The sequence below is a fragment of the Oncorhynchus gorbuscha genome, linkage group LG04 (assembly GCF_021184085.1).
Source record: "Oncorhynchus gorbuscha isolate QuinsamMale2020 ecotype Even-year linkage group LG04, OgorEven_v1.0, whole genome shotgun sequence".
NCBI classification, from domain to species: domain Eukaryota; kingdom Metazoa; phylum Chordata; class Actinopteri; order Salmoniformes; family Salmonidae; genus Oncorhynchus; species Oncorhynchus gorbuscha.
Genome location: NC_060176.1, coordinates 27,255,935 through 27,277,129, shown reverse-complemented (window position 1 = coordinate 27,277,129; position 21,195 = coordinate 27,255,935). Strand labels below are relative to the sequence as shown.

The 21,195-nt window shown below is 42.5% G+C and overlaps 1 protein-coding gene across 2 annotated transcripts in view; it reads right to left on the bottom strand.

The window, feature by feature from the left end:
- LOC124033926 (protein kinase C and casein kinase II substrate protein 3-like) overlaps positions 1-21,195 on the bottom strand; it is a 29,300-nt gene that overhangs the window by 3,549 nt on the left and 4,556 nt on the right. The window contains exons 2-10 of one of the 2 annotated variants that reach the window (XM_046346377.1): positions 20,671-20,739; positions 20,458-20,576; positions 9,554-9,654; positions 7,817-7,973; positions 7,333-7,568; positions 4,828-4,983; positions 2,729-2,904; positions 1,701-1,821; positions 355-488 (exon numbers count right to left, since the gene is read on the bottom strand). In XM_046346377.1, the coding sequence (XP_046202333.1) occupies positions 355-488; positions 1,701-1,821; positions 2,729-2,904; positions 4,828-4,983; positions 7,333-7,568; positions 7,817-7,973; positions 9,554-9,607 (1,034 nt within the window). In that variant the 5' untranslated portion in view covers positions 9,608-9,654; positions 20,458-20,576; positions 20,671-20,739. The remainder of the gene's footprint in view (positions 1-354; positions 489-1,700; positions 1,822-2,728; positions 2,905-4,827; positions 4,984-7,332; positions 7,569-7,816; positions 7,974-9,553; positions 9,655-20,457; positions 20,577-20,670; positions 20,740-21,195) is intronic. The other variant, XM_046346376.1, reaches the window with a different exon arrangement.

The following is a 21,195-nucleotide window of genomic DNA, read 5'->3' as shown; positions in this document are numbered from 1 at the left end:
TGAAAAATAAAAACTCCACCTCAAGTACCAAAGTCATACATTTTTATTACAAATAAAAAATGTACTCCTCATAAACATCCATTGTCCCATGGTAACAGTGAGTCAGAAAAACAAGATACTGTACTCCACAACTATTATTCCCAGTCTTTCCTGCTCCATACACAAGGCAACTATTGTATTATAGAATATGAATGACACATGCTAACATTGTTAAGTCACTGCCCTAAAGCTGAGAAGACACGTCATGAATCGTGGTGCAGTCAGACAATAATCTCTAGCTCTAAATTTGAACAACTCATTTGGTACAGAAGCTACTGTGATAGGTAATTTGCAGGTCACAGAGAGCATAGTTACCTGGTGGTCTCCTGAGGGGTCTGGGGCGCCTCCTCGCTCGAAGGGACAATGTTGGTCAGGGTGACCACGTCCTCCGCCCGGCTGTTCCTTGCCTTCTGGTTGGAGATGGAGCGGTTTGACTCAGGAGACCACTCCTGGGACAAACAGACAACTTAATATTAGACACTTTAAAAAGCATGGAACTATCTTGTGTTTTCTAACTATCACCAGCTGGGATCATCCCATTTCCTCACACATTAGAGGCTTCTTCCAAACAGGTTAGTTTATTTTGAACATCTCTCACACTTACTGAGTGAAATATTTATTGTATTCATCTGGCCTATTGTGTTCTGTTGTTAATTATTTGTTTATATATATATTTTTAATCAATGCAGTCGATCAAAACCACACCCAAACACCACAAAAGAACAGCCACCTCACAGAACTGTAATCTAAACCAAAATCACCATCCAATGAAAAGTGGAGGGAAAAAAAGACAATAAACGGTGTTAACTGATAACAGTTTCAGTCACATGTTGAGCCATCATCTTTGGGAGGATACTAAATAACCAGAGCGCTTTTGAAGCCTTGTGCCTAGTGCTGGAGTCACTACAGAGAGCTGTGCTGCTCCCCAGCCAGGACAAAGGGCTCCTGTGTCCGGGGAAACCAGTGGGAATGCCAAAGGATTCCTAAGGAGACAGAGGAGAGCTGCCTCATTCTCGCTCTCCACAAGCTTCACAGTGGCTTTGCCTGGAACTGTAAACCAATACCGGTTTCCAGATCAACATGCTCCTGTGTGCCAGCTGTCGCCAGCTTTAAATGGATCATTATGAAGTACAGAACTTTTTGTTCACAGTAGCTGTAATTTTCCACAAAACCGAAAAATTGCATTTTGCAGCCCCCTGCATGTGCAGTAGAGTGAAGGTGGTGACTGAGGAGCAGTTTTAATGGCATGGCTTACGAACCTTGGGCTGTGTGTGGGGTGGTCAGAGCAGGCTTTAGCTCTAAGAAAGCACTCCAGCATTCCAGAACCCACTCAGGTCCACATGTCACACAAGGGCCCATTCAATGTCGGGCCCATTCAATGTCGGGCCCATTCAATGTCATCCCCATTTGGAATTTACCAACAGTCCAAGCAAGAGCTCAATATGGCTCTTTGGAGAAGATTTCTTATTTATATGAACAGTGAACACCTTTTACGTTTCTTTACCAGATCATTTGGCTTTCATATATACTACTTGAAAATCAGTAAACATAGGCAACATTTATTAGAAGCTTACAGTATGCAATTTGTATTGTAACTCATGTGCGCTCATTCAATAGACAATTGTTTACATAAAAAGGTTAGACCGACAAATGTCCTTCACCTCAAACTGTGGCCAGTTCATGCTCATGCCAGGCCCATGGGTGTTTCTCCACCACCTCAGGTCTTCGCTGTCATTGGCTGCAGTGATGGTCTGGCCCAGGTCACAGTACAGGACCTTGAATCTAAGGGACAAATTCCTCTGTTTAATCACCGGAGTCACATTCTCCACACTAAACACAATACTGGGGTCAATGAGCAAGATTGCATCCACACGTGTTGAACGAACAACAATTACGTAACGTGAACATCTTGGGAATGAATACATAGGATAACAGGGGTTTGTGGCAAAATGAGAGCACACGTTTCAAAAACCATTTCATTATTGGAACATAAAATACTACAAACCATTTTTTTTTAAATGGGAGGATACGGAGAGGTCCACAAATAAAACTGAAATCACCTTAACATTGTTATTTAGCTTTCTAATGGAATGTGTGACAGAGGTTGTTTTTGTTGTGGGATTGGTGGACTTTATCCAGTCAAACCCATAGTTCAACCCTTACTGTATGTACTATGCTAGGTTTATCACAATCTCTGGTAATACCAAGCTATAAGAATGTGGCCAAATTCCACTGAATATTTGTTCAGCCCAACCATCAACAGTGGCATGGTCACCTGGCCCTTGTCTAAATAGAGTAAGGACCTGATATGAAAGACTGCTATTTAAATGGACAACACCAGCAGTTGAACATTCACTCCTTGTGTACACATTCTGTTGAACAGAAATGTAGGCTAATACTACGAAGTACTTGCACTAATAGATGCCCACGCTCAAAGTCTACTGTTCAACCGTATCAATCTATGCAACTGTAAAACATGACTGATGTCTCATCATACCTGTAAGTAGCGAATGTCTAGTGCCCAATTCAAGATAAATGGAAAATAAATGTCTTAAAAATAAATCTATGAACCTAGATACGTTCTTAACCATTAATGTGTCCAGAAAATTTTTTAATAAATAAAAATAATAATACCTCACTTCACAGTACAAGAAGAGGTACTAGTCAGCAGAATGTGTGATTGTCATACCCATCATTGCTGGAGAGGTCCAAGTGTTTGTGGATGTCCAGCAGGACCTCCTTGAAGAAGCACAGCCTGTTCTTCTCGGCCTCCTGAGTGATCTCAAACACCTGCTCCATGTCCTCCATGTAGCGTGGGTTGCAGCGGTTCAGCTCCTCCAAAGCCTTCTCGTAGCGCTCCTTTGCCTGGAGTTAAAAATCAGACACACAACTAACTAGGCCTCTGGCTTCAGACACAGATCACAGCATCACCATCTTTACGTGCAAAACAAGAAATGGGAGAAAATGGTAAACTCGCATTAGCCATATACACTACCGTTCAAAAGTACGGGGTCACTTAAAAAAATACCCTTGTTTTTGAAAGAAAAGCACATTATTTCTCCATTAAAATAATGTAAAACTGATCAGAAACAGTGTAGATTGTTACTTTTGTAAATGACTATTGTAGCTGGATTGCTGAATTTTCATGGAATATCTACATTGGCGTTATCATTTTAAAAAGGCTAATTGATCATTAGAAAACCCTTTTGTAATCATGTTAGCACAGCTGAATATTGTTGTACGAGATCTTCAGTTCCTTAGCAATTCCTCGCATGTAACAGCCTTCATTTCTCAGAACAAGAATAGACTGACGAGTTTCAGAAGAAAGTCTTGTTTCTAGCCCTTTTGAGCCTGTAATCGAACCCAAACGCTGATGCTCCAGATGGTCTAGTCTAAAAAACAGTTTTATTATTATTTATTATTTTTAAATCAGGACAGTTTTCAGCTGTGCTAACAAATTGCATAAGGGTTTTCTAATGATCAATTAGCCTTTTAAAATTATAAACTTGGATTAGCTAACACAACGTGCCATTGGAACACAGGAGTGATGGTTGCTGATAATGGTCCTCTGTACACCTATGTAGATATTCCATAAAAAAATCTGCCGTTTCCAGTTACTATAGTCATTTACAACATTAACGTCTATACTGTATTTCTGATCAATTTGATGTTATTTTAAAACGGACAAAAAGCTTTTTTCAAAAACAAAGACATTTGCAAGCGATTCAAAACTTTGGAACGGTAGTGTACATTTATATATTTTGTTCTGTTATACCATTTTTTTTAAACTTCAGATGCCAGGAAGCACTTGGCTTTGACCTAGCTAATGTTGTTTGGCATGTTGGTAATCTGAGAGAAAGAGCCTGCCCTCCCTGAGCAGACAGAGAGCCGTTATGGGGTGTGGTCACAAGAGATTAGCTGTGGGCAAGTAAACAGACAGTAAATCCTGAAAAACTGGATTTATGTCTAAATTACAAACTATCCCTACATTCTAAATTAGGCGGAGCTTTGTTTATAGGAAAACTTTGATTACAAAATCAACGGGGCCTTACTGTGCACTTCCTAAAGCTCATTATAGTTTAGACATGGGAGACAAACAGTAACAGCCTCCACAGATCCAGCCAGACAAAAACAGCTGCCAATCTTTCTGCTTGTCGCTGCAAGGCTGCCACCTGACAAGCCTCAGCACGCCAAACAGTCATGTTTAAAAAAGGCACATCGGTATGTGCTTCCCCACCCACAATTTGACACTTGACGACAGGCTGCCTCTAGACAGCACACCAACTAAAACAAAGTTTTGTAACTGCACTGAACCAATTCCACCAACACATCCGCTATTTAGACTGGACAATTAGCTGATACTATATGTAACCTTTATTTAACTAGGCAAGTCAGTTAAGAACAAATTCTTATTTACAATGACGGCCTACACCGGCCAAACCCGGACGACGCTAGGCCAATTGTGCGCTGCCCTATGGGACTCCCAATCACGGCCGGCTGTGATACAGCCTCGACTCGAACCAGGGTGTCTGTAGTGATGCCTCTAGCACGGAGATGCTGCGCCAACTCGGGAGCCCAAAAGGCTTGTACAAATAACAGAATGCTCAAGAGGATGGCTTGTTACTTGTGTTCATGGTTACAGTAGGTTCAAAAGTATCAGGATTCCAGCGTGTAAGAAAAAACCTCAATGTACCTCACAAGTCTCTTGACTAAAATAAACGTACTGCAACCGGATGGCTACCGAGCTGAATACTTATTGTTCACATATGATCGGTGGAGTTTCAGTACCTTCTCCGATTCCTGGTTGCATTTCTCGACGCGGTCTGTAAATTTGCGGACCTCTTCCGGTGACTTGGTGGGGTCGGCCTTGGCGTGGGTCTCGCGAGTCAAAGCAGTCTTTTCCTCTTTACGGGCCTGGTGGTAACTCTTCTTAGACGACTCCACCTTGGACAGAGGAATTCCTCCATTTACAATCATCGCCAACCCCACATCTACAGTTTATTTGGTACAAATCATTCCCTAGGCTCTAGACCTCAGCTAAATCTGGTAATTAATAGTGTGGCCGTTGAACAAGTTGAGGAGACAAAATTACTTGGCGTTACCTTAGAATGTCAACGGTCATTGTCAGAACATGTAGATTCTATGGTTGTAACGATAGCGAGAGGTCTGTCCATAATAATATTAAGCTTTGCTTTGACACCACACTCCAAAAAGCAAGTGCTGCAGGGTTTAATTTTGTAGCATCTTGATTATTGTCCAGTCATGTGGTCAAGTGCTGCAAAGACATATTTAAGCTGCAGCTGGCCCGGAACAGAGCAGCACGTGTTGCTCTTCATTGTCATCAGATGGATAATATAAATACTATGCATGCCAGTCTCTCTTGGCTAAGAGTAGAGATATTTTTTATATTTTTTTAAGTAGTGACAGTCAATGTGTTGAAAATTCCAAATGGTTTGTATAGTCAACTGACACACACCTAGCCCACCCGACATGCCACCAAGGGTATTTCCACAGTCCCCAAATCCAGAACAAATTTAACAAAGCATGCAGTATTATATGAGGCCATTATTGCATGGAACTCCCATCTCATATTCCTTAAATTAACAGCAATTCTGGTTTCAGAAAACAGATAAAGCAACACCTCACAGCAAAACGCCTGTCCCCTATTTGACCCAGATATTTTGTGTTTATGTATTGATACACTACATGACCAAAACTATGTGGACACTTGATCTTCAAACGTTCAATCTAAAGTTATGGGCATTAATATGGAGTTGGTCCCCGCTTTGCTGCCACAGCAGCCTCCACTCTTCTGGGAAGGCTTTTCACTAGAAGTTGGAACAATGCTGCGGGGCCTTGTTCCTTTCAGCCACAAGAGCATTAGGTTGGGCACCGATGTTGGGCGATGAGGCCTGGCTCTTAGTTGGCGTTCCAATTCATCCAAAAGGTGTTCGATGGGGTTGAGGTCAGAGCTCTGTGCAGGCCAGTCAAGTTCATCTAAACACCGATCTGGGGGGGGGGGGGGGGGGGGGGGGGGGGGGGAATTGTCATGCTGAAACAGGAAGGGGCCTCCCCCCAAACTGTTGCCAGAAAGTTGGGAAACACAGAATCGTCTAGAATGTCATTGTATGCTGTAGCATTAAGATTTCCCTTCACTGGAACTAAGGGACTTAGCCTGAACTGTGAAAAACAGCCCCAGACCATTATCCCTCCTCTACCAAACTTTACAGTTGGCATTGGGGCAGGTAGTATTCTCCTGGCTTCCGCCAAACCCAGATTCGTCCGTTGGACTGCCAGATGGTAAAGCGTGATTCATCACTCCAGAGAATCCAGAGTCCAATTGCAGCGAGCTGTATATCACAGCTTTACACCACTCCAGACGACATTGCACATGGTGATCTTAGGCTTGTGTCATCGACTGCTCGGCCATGAAAACCCATGTCATTAAGCTCCCGACGAACAGTTCGGGCGCCAACATTGCTTCCAGAGGCAGTTCGGAACTCAGTCGTGAGTGTTGCAACAAAGGACAGACAATTTTTAGGCACTTCAGCACTCGTCGGTCCCGTTTTGTGAGCTTGTGTGCCTATTTCTAAACAGCTGAGACGTTTCAACTTTACAATAACATCACTTACAGTTGACCAGGGCAGCTCTAGCAGGGCAGAAATTTGACGAACTGACTTGTCGGAAAGTTGGCATCCTATGACGGTGCCACATTGAAAGTCAATGAGCACTTCAGTAAGGCCTTTCTACTGCTAATGTTTGTCTGTGGAGATTGCATGGATGTGTGCTCCATTTTACACACCTGGGTGCGGCCGAAATGGCCAAATCTACTAATTTGAAGGGATGTCCACATACTTGTGTATGTAGGCTGTGTGCCATTTTACAATGTATGTAGTTCTGTTCTTGAGCTATTTTATATTAAACCATTTTTACATTTTCAGTCATTTAGCAGCTGCTCTTATCCAGAGCGACATACGGAAGCAAATGCATACATTTTCATACTGGTATCCCGTGGGAATCAAACCTACAAATCTGGCGTTGCAAGATTCATGTTTTACCAACTGAGCCACACAGGACAAGCAACATTAATGTTCTGTATTATGTCATCGTTTCATGTTGTGTGTGGACCCCAGGAAGCGAGGCTTCTGCTTTCACAACAGCTAATGGGGATCCTAATAAAATACCAAACAATACTAACACAATGTATACTACTAATCTATTATAGGTCATTCAGGGTTGGTGTCTAAACATTAAACTAGTTAAAAAAAAGCAAATGAGAAGATCAACGCTCACGTCTTTCAGTTTCCGGACCCAGGGTTTCTGTGCCTTACGGAATCCTTCATCTGCATCTTTTGTCTCCCGGAACCCTCCGATCATCTGCTTGTGGAAGGCATCTTTCTGCCAGTTACGGATCTTCTCGCTGTCCTCCACAGCCAGGTGCTCCTTCAGCTCCATGTGGATCTCACTCAGCCTATCAGCAGCATTCATGAAGGCATGCCACGCCTTCTCCAGGGTGCCATACTGAGGCCCTTCAGGGGGATAATGGACACATTTCACTCCAATAACACTTGGCTCCAAGTCATTTAATGAGATTGAATTTATTATCAACCAGTAAATGATGACCTATATATCTTTGGGAAGGGGCGTCATATCCATTTTATGTACTTGTCACTGACAGCGTGAGAATGAGAAGGTAGAGCCAGAATAGGAGCTTTACAACAGGCTCTTTTGGGGGCTGCCATGGTGAATGAGTACCTCCACTACCAGGCCAACTCACCTTTCTCCACCACGCCCCTCCACTTCTTGGCCCAGTCACTCAGCTGCTGGGAATAGCCCTTCTCAATCTTGGCCCGCTCCGCGAAGCAGCCGACTAACTCGTTGCATAGCTTGTGTCCATCGTCGATACGCTTCACCGTCCTCTTGTAGTGCCCCGGCTAAGTAAAGATGGACACACACTTGTGTAAGAAAGTCACTTAATCATTATTACCGCATATCAGTCTCAGTCACATTGCACACTCCTTGATATCTGCAAGAACCCTAACCTTAGTGATGAATCAGCAAAACACAAATTGGCTTTACATTCATTTACTAACTAAATAACAGAGTACACATACACGATATGATGGCTTGATACACAATGGAAAGGGGGTAGGGAAAGAGGGAAATACAGTCAACTTACCGTACATACATTTGGAAACTACGCTGACCGTAACCAGAATACTTAGCACCCTAACCACTGCTCATTCGGATTAGAAATGCAATATATATTCACGCGTAGCTGTCTCTTTGTTTAACTCGATGGATACGTCGATCGGTAGTGTCTCGATGTAAGGCTCTGGTTGTCCACCAGAGGTAACAATGTTGTTTGATAGTGGAGTGATTGTTAAGACAACCATTAGTACATCTGAAGAAACTATTATAAGAGGGATCTGATTCTTCCCCTCGTGTCTTTGGTCCAATTCTAGGACCACTTTTACATGGACAGCTGCAGACAATGTTTTGTCTCCTAGGTCATCTTCACCCGTGTTGAGGTTCAGAGCTTCAGAGTTTCTAACCATTTGTCAACACTCAGCTCGCACTGTACGTTGGCTGGTCTAATGTAAATTTCGTTAACGAGTCCATTTAAGCACTCTGGCCAGAAAGGGGTGTTCCATCATGCCGACAAAATGTCTGTGCTCACATAGGCGTGGTTACTGACTGGGCACAGGTTTATGAAAAGCAATCCTCTCATTTAGAAGGCTAAGAATCACGTGTCTTCACAAAAGTATTTTTATATTTAAAATAATATTTTATACAACATTTAGATGTAAACTTGATACATAGGATGTGTACGTTTTCAGAGTTAATTACTTTGTCACCCCATCACAGAATTATTCTGTAAATCCAACGGACCATTCTTAACATATCTATCTTATGAATATTGTTCCAAAGTTCATTATTTGGCCGTTAATTTTCAGCGGCAAAGGTCTTCTGTAGACAAAGGGATTTCTTTCCCAATACTCCCAATAGGGCAAGAAAGAGAAAGTTCTCTAAATTTACGACCCAGTGTTAAGGTATCAAGACCAGCACAGCCCCCCTTGCACGGGAGAGGGGTCTGGCTGGCTATCTTCAAACATTTGCCTAGCTGATGAGTCTTTTGATCCACTGTAAGGATAGTCATGACACCAGAGAGAGAGACCTATTACATCACATAACCAACCACTGAACTCGTCAATGCACAGAGCAGGTGACTACTGCTGCTAGTTTTCCTCAGAGCAAGTGATAACTTGATGGGGCAGGCCTGATGCGGTGGTGGAGGAGAGGAGCCAATGGAATGAGGAACCTCTTACAGCCAGGACATGGAAATGTAGAATCAGCAGGGACTCATTACGAGGGTTGTCCCTGTAGTGTTTTTCCTGAAAAGGAGTCCTCCATGAAAACGATGGAAGGCTGCCTGAGGGGGCAGTCCGACTTCCACACCAGAAATGGTCAGCTCCACAAGGTTGGCAGCCCTGGGGAGTGGAGTTGAGCTTACCTCCCAGAAGCTTTCGCAGCTCCCAACGTCTCGCAGGTCTCCATTGGAAGACATTTCGGGATCACCTTTACAGCACGGAATGATGGCGGCAATCTGTTAAACTGAAGAGAGAGCATGTAAGACTGACTGTAGATGGCCTACGTAGCTGGATATAGTTACGTGCAACTCACTCAAAATTCTGGGAGTCAAATTCAAGGGAAAAATGCCAAAAGCAACAGTAGCAACTACCATGTCATCACAAGAGACAAGTAAATTGCTGCCCTTCTTGGCAAGCATACATGAGGTTAATACCAAAGCAGTGGTTGGGCAGAAAAAAATAAAACTAAGAGAATATTTCTCATATTTCCCACCTCCTTTCACCCTGACAACTTTCATGCATTTTCTGACCAAGTGATCCACAGCACCACATGACGTATCCAGTCACCTGACATTAAGTCACATCCTTAATCTGTAGAAAAGGCCCCATAGAGTCACCTCACAGAGCTAATGAGTCTACCCTGAAGGCGTAATCCAGTAAACCCGTCGGGTGAGGGGAGAGAGAGTCCATCTCTTTGAGAGGATTGAGCCGAGGCAGAGAGACAGACTCGTTTTTAGCCAGGCAGAGTGGGGCTGGGGATCTTAAGATAACAATGCCCTGTCATCCATGTCTACCCAGCAGCACACTTACATTGTCATATTAATTGCAAGTCAACCAAATAACTGATATCGAATGTTTTTTTTCAAGAGAAAAGCCCCCTGACAATATCCACATTGCTTTAGCTCTAGTACACTCATATGCTTCAAAATAAGACATTCGTCACATGGTCAATTGACAAGATAATCTATATTAATTTATACAAAGTCAATAAGCTAGGTGAAAATTAACCCTGTACAGAGTTCTGGGTCCAGATACACAAAACATTACTTACAAAAAAATAAGAAGTTTAAGATAGTTTGGAAATGCAATTCCTCAAAATGTTCTTAGGAACTTCGTAAATATCTTGTGGCATTGACAGTGACGTGCTTGAAACCAATAAGCCTATGTGACAGGGATGATCGGATTTTGTTATTTCACACAGCCATCGGACTAGCTATATCAAAATCAAAAATGGATAACCAAGAAAAGATATTGCAGTGATGGAGAGAATAGCAGCAAAGAAAAAGGTTGCCAAGGATGGGTGAGAGTGGCCAAGCCTGTCTCTGCTGTCTGGGGTATGGCAAGGGACAGTGACGCCGTAAAAAAAGAAGTTGGCTGCTGAGAAGGGAGCTAAGAGACATTTCATGTGGAACAGCTGGAGGAGAGGGTGTCATCTATCGCAGAGATAGTGGAAGAACAGTAAGTTAGCTAGCAAAAGTGTAAAGACATTATAGCCAATGATGTTAAGGTTAGCCAAATTCTTTGCAAATTGACAAGATTAGCGCTAGCTATTTAACACTTCTAGAATATTGTAATATATTGTTAGTTACGAGCTAGATATTAAGCTAGTAATTTGTATTCTTGCTGTATTTGCTTACACAAGTACCCATTCATCTCAAGACGGGGGTTTTGCTGTCTTAAAGTAAAGTACATTTCCAAGAAGAAATCCTAAAGCATTATTCACAAGAATCTTATTTCTTAACTTTTTTCTTAGGAAAAACCTTAAGAACATTTCCAATAACTTTGAGGAATAGCAACTTTGCTAAAAGCTTTCTTCTTAAGTTTATATTTAAGGGGACAAAATTGCAGTTAAGAAATTTCTTCTTAAGGTTTTGTGAATCCGGCCCCAGTTCCTTATACTTCTATGGTCCTGTTCCTGATTGGCACAACTAGCTAAGACAAAGTCAAATGACTTCCTTTGACAATTTGAGGAAGACTATAGATTCTGGTGAACATTCATTACCAAGGCTATACAGTGTTACTTTGCAGTGTTAAAAACGCCCTATCAAGTATGGCTGACCCTATTTTGTCGACTGGTCGATAGGAAGTTGGTCAAAGAAGATTTTTATGGTCGAGCAGTTGCAAATATATACAGTGGGGAGAACAAGTATTTACAAGTAATTACTTCAAAATCATACAATGTGATTTTCTGGATTTTTGCTTAAGATTCCATCTCTCACAGTTGAAGTGTACCTATAATAAAAATTCCAGGACTTCTACATGCTTTGTAAGTAGGAAAACCTGAAAAATCGGCAGTGTATCAAATACTTGTTCTCCCCACTGTATATACTGTTTTCTTTTTAAATAAGCTACACGAGACACCTGTCTGATTCACACCTGTCTGAGTGGACTAATCCATTGTGGACTAATCCATTGTGGAGGCTGCAGGAATGGCACACAAGTATCACATTTACCGTTAACTACCATAATTTCTAACATACAATGTTTGGTTAGGGTAACTTCTGTTAATGCATTCAATGTACTATTATTACAGTCTTACCTTTGTCCTTGTAGGAGTGGGCACGTTTGAGAAACAAGTTGTTTTGGTTTGTTTCATTCCATTTACAAGTTGTCAATGTATTACTTACATGTTTGGAGCGCTCCTGTCAAACTTGAGTAGGCTTATAAAATGTGTTCGGATACTGTTTCTGATCGTCTTAACTCAAAGACATTCTTTGCCCTTTTATTTATTTTTTTAACCTTTAAGTCAGTTAAGAACAAATTCTTATTTTCAATGACGGCCTAGGAACAGTGGGATAACTCCCTTTCAGGGGCAGAACGACAGATTTGTACCTTGTCAACTCGGGGATTCGATCTTGCAAACTTTCAGTTACTAGTCCAAAGCTCTAACCACTAGGCTACCAAGCCCTTTTTAAAAAAGCTTGAAAATAAAATCTGATTTTATCCATTGAGGAAGACAATAGCTCCTCAAAGTAGCCCATTTGAAAGATGTTTCCAACTTTGTCCCAATTGATAACCAAGTGGAAACATTTCATGCGCTGATCCGGTGGAACTGTAATAAAAAGGCCTATCTGAGTACTTTTATCCCTTGCACAAATAGCCTACAGCTGTGTGCCTGTCCGGAGCTCACTGGCGGTAACTGAGGGCGCATAATATTTTAATTCTGCAGGTTAGCTAGCAAGTTTCAGGCTGTATCCAAGTTAATAGTTGATACAATGTTAAGTTAATTTCAGACAGGTCATGCATAGCCAATGTGATTTATAGGATACTTTTGTTTAACCTGCAATGTTGATTAGGATTTTGTAAATATTGTAGGCTTTTTAAAATATTGGCAATGACAATAGAAGTTACTTTTAGATTTGTATAAATTTACATTTAGACAGTTAATCAATAAAAAGGCACGAGAGGGTGTGGTATATGGCCAATATACCACAGCTAAGGGCTGTTCTTAGGCACGATGCAATGTAGTGCCTGGGATACAGCCCTTAGCCGTGGTATATTGGACATATGCCTTATTTCTATTATAAACTGGTTACCAACAGAACAGAAAAAAACAAATGGTTCTCATACCCGTGGTATACGGTCTGGGTTAGGCGGATGCCAGGATGACACTATGCATTAACCTATATATATATATATATATATATGTCCTCAGATTTGTGCATGCGCGCGTGCCTGGAGCGAGAACTTTTCTTTCTCTTTTCTATTGAAAAGGTTACCGTCCAGTTGAAATATTGATTATTTATTGTAAAAACAACCTGAGGATTGATTATGATTTTTTTTTACATGTTTCTACGAACTTTACGGATACTATTTGGAATTTGTCTGCCCGTCGTGACTGCACGAGCCTGTGGATTTCTGAACAAAACGTGCCAACCAAATGGAGGTTTTTGGATATAAAAGAGAATCTTATTGAACAAAACATTTGTGTAACTAGAAGTCTTGAGTGCAAAAATATGAAAATCAAAGGTAAGCGATTAATTTAATTGTTTTTGACTTTCATGACCAATCTACTTTGCTGCTAGCTGTTTGTAATGTCTGCTGAAAGCTGTCCTCACATAATCGCATGGTTTGCTTTCACCGTAAAGCCTTTTTTAAATCTGACACGCCAGGTGGATTAACAACAAGTTAAGCTGTGTTTTGGTATATTGCACCGGTCATTTCATGAAAATGAAATATTTTTAGTAATTTAATTTGAATTTGGCGCTCTGCAATTCACCGGATGTTGACGAAAATGATCCCACTAAAGGGATCTGTGTGCCAAGAGGTTTTTGGGTGGGATTAACTTTAAGGTTTGGTGGAGGAATAATAGTCATTGGCTGTATTTCACAGTTCAGGCTCCTTAGTTCCAGTGAAGGAAAATCTTAATGCTACAGCATTAATTAGATTCTAGAGAATTCTGTGCTTTCAGCTTCGTGGCTGGCCCTTTCCTGTTTAAGCATGGCAATGCCCCAGTGCACAAAGCGAGGATAGGTAGAAGAACAAGACTGGCCTGCACAGAGCCCTGACCTCAACCCCATCGAACACATTTGGGTTGAATTGGAATGTCGACAGAGCCAGGCCTAATAGCCCAACCTCACTTATGCTCTTGGCTGAATTGGTCCCCACAGCAATGATCCAACATCTAGTGGAAAGCCTTACCAGAAGAGTGGAGGACCAACTCCATATTAATGCCTAATATTTTGGAATGAAGTGTTCGACGAGCATGTGTCCACATGCCTTTTGGTCATGTAGTGGACATATGCTACACCATTATTCTTAGAATTCATACAAGTAACGGACCTAAGAATATGATACATTAAATGGTTAAAACCACATTTTTCACGCGTATAAAGTCATATTGTACATACAAAGTAATAGCGACAGCTGAAGTTAACAGCAGTGAAAGCGCAAGGTGATGAGCTTGGTTCTGCTTTCCAATAAATAGAGGGCATATTATTTTAGTGACAATCGTTCATGCCTGACTGAAATAAAAGCAGTCTCGCTCTTATCCATAATAATCGCATCAGTAGACTAGCCAACCGGCACTGTATCTGCAAAGCAGATGAATAAGCCAAGACCAAAGCGGGCACATTTCCTATTTCAACTATTGCGTTGTGACAAAACTAAAAAAAATCGGTAGAGTTGAAAATGCAATGGGAACACAGGGAACTAGATTTTTATTCGGTACATGAAAACGGAAAATGTTACACAATATTTCCTTAAAACACTCTTGGTGAGAATTACCAGACCTCAGTCAGACAGAGTTAGTGTGACATAGCTTTTAATGTGATAAGCTGCTTGTTTACATTCACACAGGACTGATATTAACAGATCATGGATGGACTGCTTGGGATGAAGAGGCAGAGAAGAGGCTCATTTTGCGGGAGACAGTTCAGACATTCAATATCCCTCAACCTTCTGCTGGCTAGGAGGGGTGGGGCGGTGCTGTCAGGCAGCAGAATGCATCCTAGCAGGAGAGGCATTTTCCACAAACATGCCAAAACAGGAACATCTATGAGAGGCTCACTTCAGCAAGGCCTGCTAATTGAAAAGTTAATATCTCTGACCCATCTCGAGAGTGGAAAAGTTGGCTGGTGTGGGGATGCAGCATGACAAAGGTGATTGAAGCCCAGGGTAAAGTAATGTAAGCCCTGAACCATGGGGGAAAACTAGCAGCTCGTAGGGCGGGTAAAGGAGGGGTCAAACACCACTAATCTCCAGTCAATGACCAGCTGACGGCATAAGTAAGACATATCAGGAGCTTGAATATCTAGGTCACATTGGATTCAACATATGGATACAGATTTAGTCTGGAGGGGCCAGAGGCTCAGATTCAATAGGTACTAATACGTACTAATAGGTACTAATCATGTTTTTATACAGATGCCATAAATGTATGGAATCTAGGGATATTAGTGTCCTTTAACAGAACATGAGGGTGAAAATCGAACAGATGGCTTTGCCATACTGATATTTAAATCACAAGGATAAGAGCACAAATACATTCAATTTAAAGGCAGAGCAACCACTTAGAGTACACAATTCACACTACAGAAGATTAACTCTGTAAACATGACAGGCTGCAGAATCATACCCATGACATCGATCTCAATGCATGTAGCCTTTACTCAGAGATTACATGCTTAATCTGTAGCATTTGTTGAAACCTATTAAAAAAATGTAGTATTGAAAAACAAGCCCAAAAATAGATTGCATTTCAGAAATTCCACTAGGTCCTTGCCTGACTGTGCCTTTTCTATTCAATGTATACTGTCTAACAAAAACTTTTAAAGCACCATGAATAGTTTTCCAAAACGCTGTGGAAAACAAAGTACATGACAAGCATTAAGGAAGACCCCTGACACTTGAAAGCACATAACCACCATAAGTGTGAGCTGAGCAACAAACTTCCACACAGGCCCAGAGGCAACAGACCATGTGCTGCAGGCCTTCATTTGGACAACATCCCTGTGTCAGAGGATGTTGACGTTCCACCGGTCACAGACTTTGTTTAGGCAGTATGCTCAGCTCATCCAGATCACTTAGCAGAAATGGAATTTGTCTGTTTAAATCTCTGGGAGATGAAATCCTCAGCGGGGGCATGGCTGACAGAAGACAGCAGATCCTGTGTAGCAGTCAGAGGGATTTGGGTCAAAGACTGCTGAACCCTTCATGGAAAAAGGGCACTAGTTGTCTCAAGTCAGAGCTGGAAACACGTATTTGTGGGCCAGTAGGCCAAGGACTAAACAGCATAGAGGGAAACTGGATACCAAATGGCAGCACATTCGGAAGCCATTATAGGAGCTTTCACCCCTCCGCCCCCCTCAGATGTGGCTTTAAGAACAACTCGTAGCATGTGGAACTGGTTTACTTACATTGCTTAGAGACAAACATTCCAGCTAGATTAATAAAATGACAAAACCTAGAAACACTACCTGGAGATATTGAGTTATACGTCTCTCCTCAGGATGTTATCCATGCTGACAGAGTAAGAAACTGAACATTGGCTCCTGTTCCCTCCAAAATTGGTTCAGATTAAAAGGAGAAGCCAAGAGCTCATAAACCACAATGGAAACTTGTAGTCATTATACGAGCAGCATGTGCAGCTATGGGGGGGGTCAATGTATATTGTCCGGTGGCGATTTTTATGAATTGTTCAGCAGTCTAATAGCTTGGGGGTAGAAGCTGTTGAGGAGGCTTTTGGTCCTAGACTTGCGCTCCGGTACCGCTTTGCTGTGTGGTAGCAGAGAAAACAGTCTATAACTTGGGTGACTGAAGTCAAATTTATGGGCTTTCATCTGACACCACCAATTATATAGGTCCCAGATGGCAGGAAGCTTGGCCTCAGTGATGAACTGGGGCATTCGCACTACCCTCTGTAGCGCCTTACGGTCAGATGCCAAGCAGTTGCCATACAAGGCAGTGATGCAACCAGTCAGGCAGGATGCTCTCAATGGTGCAGCTGTAGAACCTTTTGAGGATCTGAGGACCCATGCCAAATATTTCAGTCTCCTGAGGGGGAATAGGTTTTGTCGTGCCCTCTTCACGTGCTTGGGCCATGTTAGTTTGTTGGTGATGTTGACACCAAGGAACTTGAAGCTCTTCACCCGCTCCACTACAGCCCTGTTGATGTTAATGGGGGCCTGTTCGGCCCACCTTTTCCTGTAGTCCACGATCAGCTCCTTTGTCTTGCTCACATTGAGGGAGAGGTTGTTGTCCTAGCACCACACTGACAGTTCTCTGAACTCCTCCCTATAAGCTGTTTCATTGTGGTCAGTGATCAGGCCTACCACTGTTGTGTTGTCAGCAAACTTAATGGTGCTGTTGTGTTTGGCCATGCAGTCGTGGGTGAACAGGGAATACAGGAAGAGACGAAGTGAACACCCCTGAGGGGCACCAGTGTTGAGGATCAGCTTTGCAGATATGTCGTTACCTACCCTTACTACCTAGGGACGGCCCATCAGGATGTCCAGGATCCAGTTGCAGAGGGAGGTGTTTAGTCCCAAAGTCCTAAGCTTGGTGATGAGCTTTAAGGGCACTAGTGTTGAACGCTGAGCTGTAGCCGATAAACAGCACTCTCACATTGGTGTTCCTTTTGTCCAGGTGAGAAAGGATGGTGTGGAGTGCGATTGAGATTGCATCATCTTTGGATCTGTTGGGGCGGTATGCGAATTGGAGTGGGTCTATGGTGTCCGGAAGAATGCTGCTGATGTGAGCCATGCGCAGCCTTTCAAAGCACTTCACGGATACCGCGTGAATGGGCACAGGGACTATGGTGGTCTGCTTAAAACATGTAGGTATTACAGACTCGGTCAGGGAGAGGTTGAAAATGTCAGTGAAGTCACTTGCCAGTTTGTCAGTGCATGCTTTGAGTACACGTCCTGGTAATCTATCTGGCCCCGCGGCTTTGTGAATGTTGACCCGTTTAAAAGGTTTTGTACAAATCGGGTACAGAGAGAGTTATCACACAGTCATCCAGGACAGCTGGTGGTCTCGTGCATGCTTCAGTGTTGCTTGCCTCAATGCGAGCATAAGAGGCATTTAGCTCGTCTGGTAGGCTTGCGTCACTGGGCAGCTCGCGTCTGGGTTTCCCTTCATAGCCCTTAATAGATACAATCTTAATCCTGTATTGACGCTTTGCTTGTTTGATGGTTCATCTGAGGGCATAGCGGGATTTCTTATAAGCGTCCGGATTTGTCTCCCATCCTTGAAAGTGGCAGCAAAAGCATTTAGCGCGATGCGGATGTTGCCTGTAATCCATGGCTTCTGGTTGGGATATGTACGTACAGTCACTGTGGGGACGACATCATCGATGCACTTAATGATGAAGCCGATGACTGAGGTGGTGTATTCCTCAATGCCATTGGATCCCGGAACATATTCCAGTCTGTGCAAGCAAAAAAGTCCTGTAGTGTAGCATCCAGGTCATCTGACCACTTCTGTATTGAGCGAGTCACCGGTACTTCCAGCTATAGTTTTTGCGTGTAAGCAGGAATTAGGAGGATAGAATTGTGGTGAGATTTTCCAGATGGAGGGCAGGGGAGAGCTTTGTATGCATCTGTGTGTGGAGTAAAGATAGACTAAGAATGTTTCCCCCCCCCTGGGTACACGTGACATGTTGGTAAAAATGTGGTAAAACTGATTTAAGTTTTCCTGCATTAAAGTCCTCAGCCACTAAGAGTGCCGTTTCTGGTTGAGCATTTTCCTTCTTTGCTCATGGCCTTATAGAGTTGGCTGAGAGCAGTCTTAGTGCCAGCGTCGCTTTATGGTGGTAAATAGACACCCATGAATAATACTAAGATAGCTTACCATGAGGTATTCTGTCGACCACACTATCTCAGGCAAGCAATACCTCAAAACTTCATTAATATTAGACATCGCTCCAGCTGTTATTGACAAAAAGACACTCCCACCCCACATCCTACCAGATGTAGCGTCTGTTCTGCCGATGCATGGAAAATCCCGCCAGCTCTATATTGTCAACTTCTTCGTTCAGCCACGTCTCGGTGAACCATAAAATGTTACATTTTAATTGCCCATTGGTCATATAATCTTAGTATGTCACCAAGCAAGAAGAATGGAAGGCATTGAGAGTTTACTTGCTCGCCTCCGGCTTCTCAGAAGGAGCCCCGATCTGCGTCCCCTTTTCCGGCATCTTTTCTTCGCGCAAAAGGCGTGGATCTGGGCCTGTTCCAGTGAAAGCCGGATATCCTTCTAGTCAGACTTGTTAAAGGAAAAAGTTTCTTCCATTCCGCAGTGGGTAATCTCTTTTCTGATGTCCAGAGGTTATTTTCAGTCATAAGAGACAGTGGTATCAACATCATGTACACAATACATTTTAAAATAAGTTAAACAAAAAAACAAATTGCACAATTGGTTGGGAGAATGTTAAACATTACATTTACATTTACATTTAAGTCATTTAGCAGACGCTCTTATCCAGAGCGACTTACAAATTGGTGCAATCACCTTATGACATCCAGTGGGACAGTCACTTAACAATAGTGCATCTAAAACTTAGGGGGGGGGTGGGGTGAGAGGGATTACTTAACCTATCCTAGGTATTCCTTAAAGAGGTGGGGTTTCAGGTGTCTCCGGAAGGTGGTGATTGACTCCGCTGTCCTGGCGTCGTGAGGGAGTTTGTTCCACCATTGGGGGGGCCAGGGCAGCGAACAGTTTTGACTGGGCTGAGCGGGAGCTGTACTTCCTCAGTGGTAGGGAGGCGAGCAGGCCAGAGGTGGATGAACGCAGTGCCCTTGTTTGGGTGTAGGGCCTGATCAGAGCCTGGAGGTACTGAGGTGCCGTTCCCCTCACAGCTCCGTAGGCAAGCACCATGGTCTTGTAGCGGATGCGAGCTTCAACTGGAAGCCAGTGGAGAGAACGGAGGAGCAGCCATGTTCTTCGGTGCCATCTTCTCGAATACTTATGTAAATAAGGTAATTCAGTTTGTCATTTTAAATACAATTTCTAAAAAAACTTTCACTTTGTCATTATGGGGTATTGATGAGGGAAATGTGTTATTTAATACATTTTAGAATAAGGCTGTAACGTAACAAAATGTGGAAAAGTCAAGGGGTCTGAATACTTTCCAAATGCACAACTCCTAAATATAGATCATTCCTGCACTGAAGAACACAAGGTGATAATCCCAGTGTTTCACAAACCAAAGCAAACAATTGTTGCTACAGCAATACGACATTAACACAGCAAATGAAATACTTGTGCTGAATACTATTGAAGCCTTAAAATGTATGGCATATAAGAACTCAGAATATTACTCATTGATTGCTATCGATAGTGACGGAGTAACTATCGACTAAACTTCACACATTCTAATCATTGGATTAAGAGGCCAGGCATTCTTGTGTGAATCATGGTAGAGGTGAAGATTAACTGAGGGAGATGACATAAACCTCATAGCAATGGGGAAAGAGCCCATCCCCAAAAGGTCAGAAAGACTACCCAATAATATTCAGTCAGACAAATACAGCACAGAGGAAAAAAATCAAATATAAAAATGCATTATCCACAAATTGCATAGGAGTGGAACCCGAAGAGGACTTACCCAAGATTAAATTAATTGAGATGGGATGAGGTCAAAGATGAGGTCCCTGTTGAGGAACTTGGCTTTCTGTGGCACTGGAAGAGAGGTCCTTGTTGAGGAACTTGGCTTTCTCTGTGGCACTGGAAGAGAGGGGCAGAGTGTGAGAACTGAGGATAACAGGGAGAAATCAAGTATAGAGGAGCACAGCATGAGCAGTGGAGGAGAACCACTCACGTTCAGAGCATGACTGAGGATGGCAGTCAGATGGTTATAATAAGTCCTGGCTCCAAAAGGTGGCAGATTCTGAATTAGAGAGTGAAATGCCACACAGAAGCATTGGAAAACCAGTCATGGGTGTGCTGGAAAACTAGGCAGTGTGGTGGTCTTGGAAGAGACTACAGGTTGACCGATTATGATTTTTCAACGCCGATACCGATTATTGGAGGACCAAAAAAAGCCGATACTGATTCAATCGGATGATTTAAAAAAATGTATTTGTAATAATGATAATTACAACAATACTGAATGAACACTTATTTTAAAGTAATATAATACATCAAATCAATTTAGCCTCAAAGAAAATGAAACATGTTGAATTTGGTTTAAATAATGCAAAAACAAAGTGTTGGAGAAGAACGTAAAAGTGCAGTATGTGCCATGTAAAAAAGCTAACATTTAAGTTCCTTGCTCAGGACTGGTTGTTCCTTTTAGGCTGGTTGTTCCTTTTAACATGAGTCTTCACAATATTCCAAGGTAAGA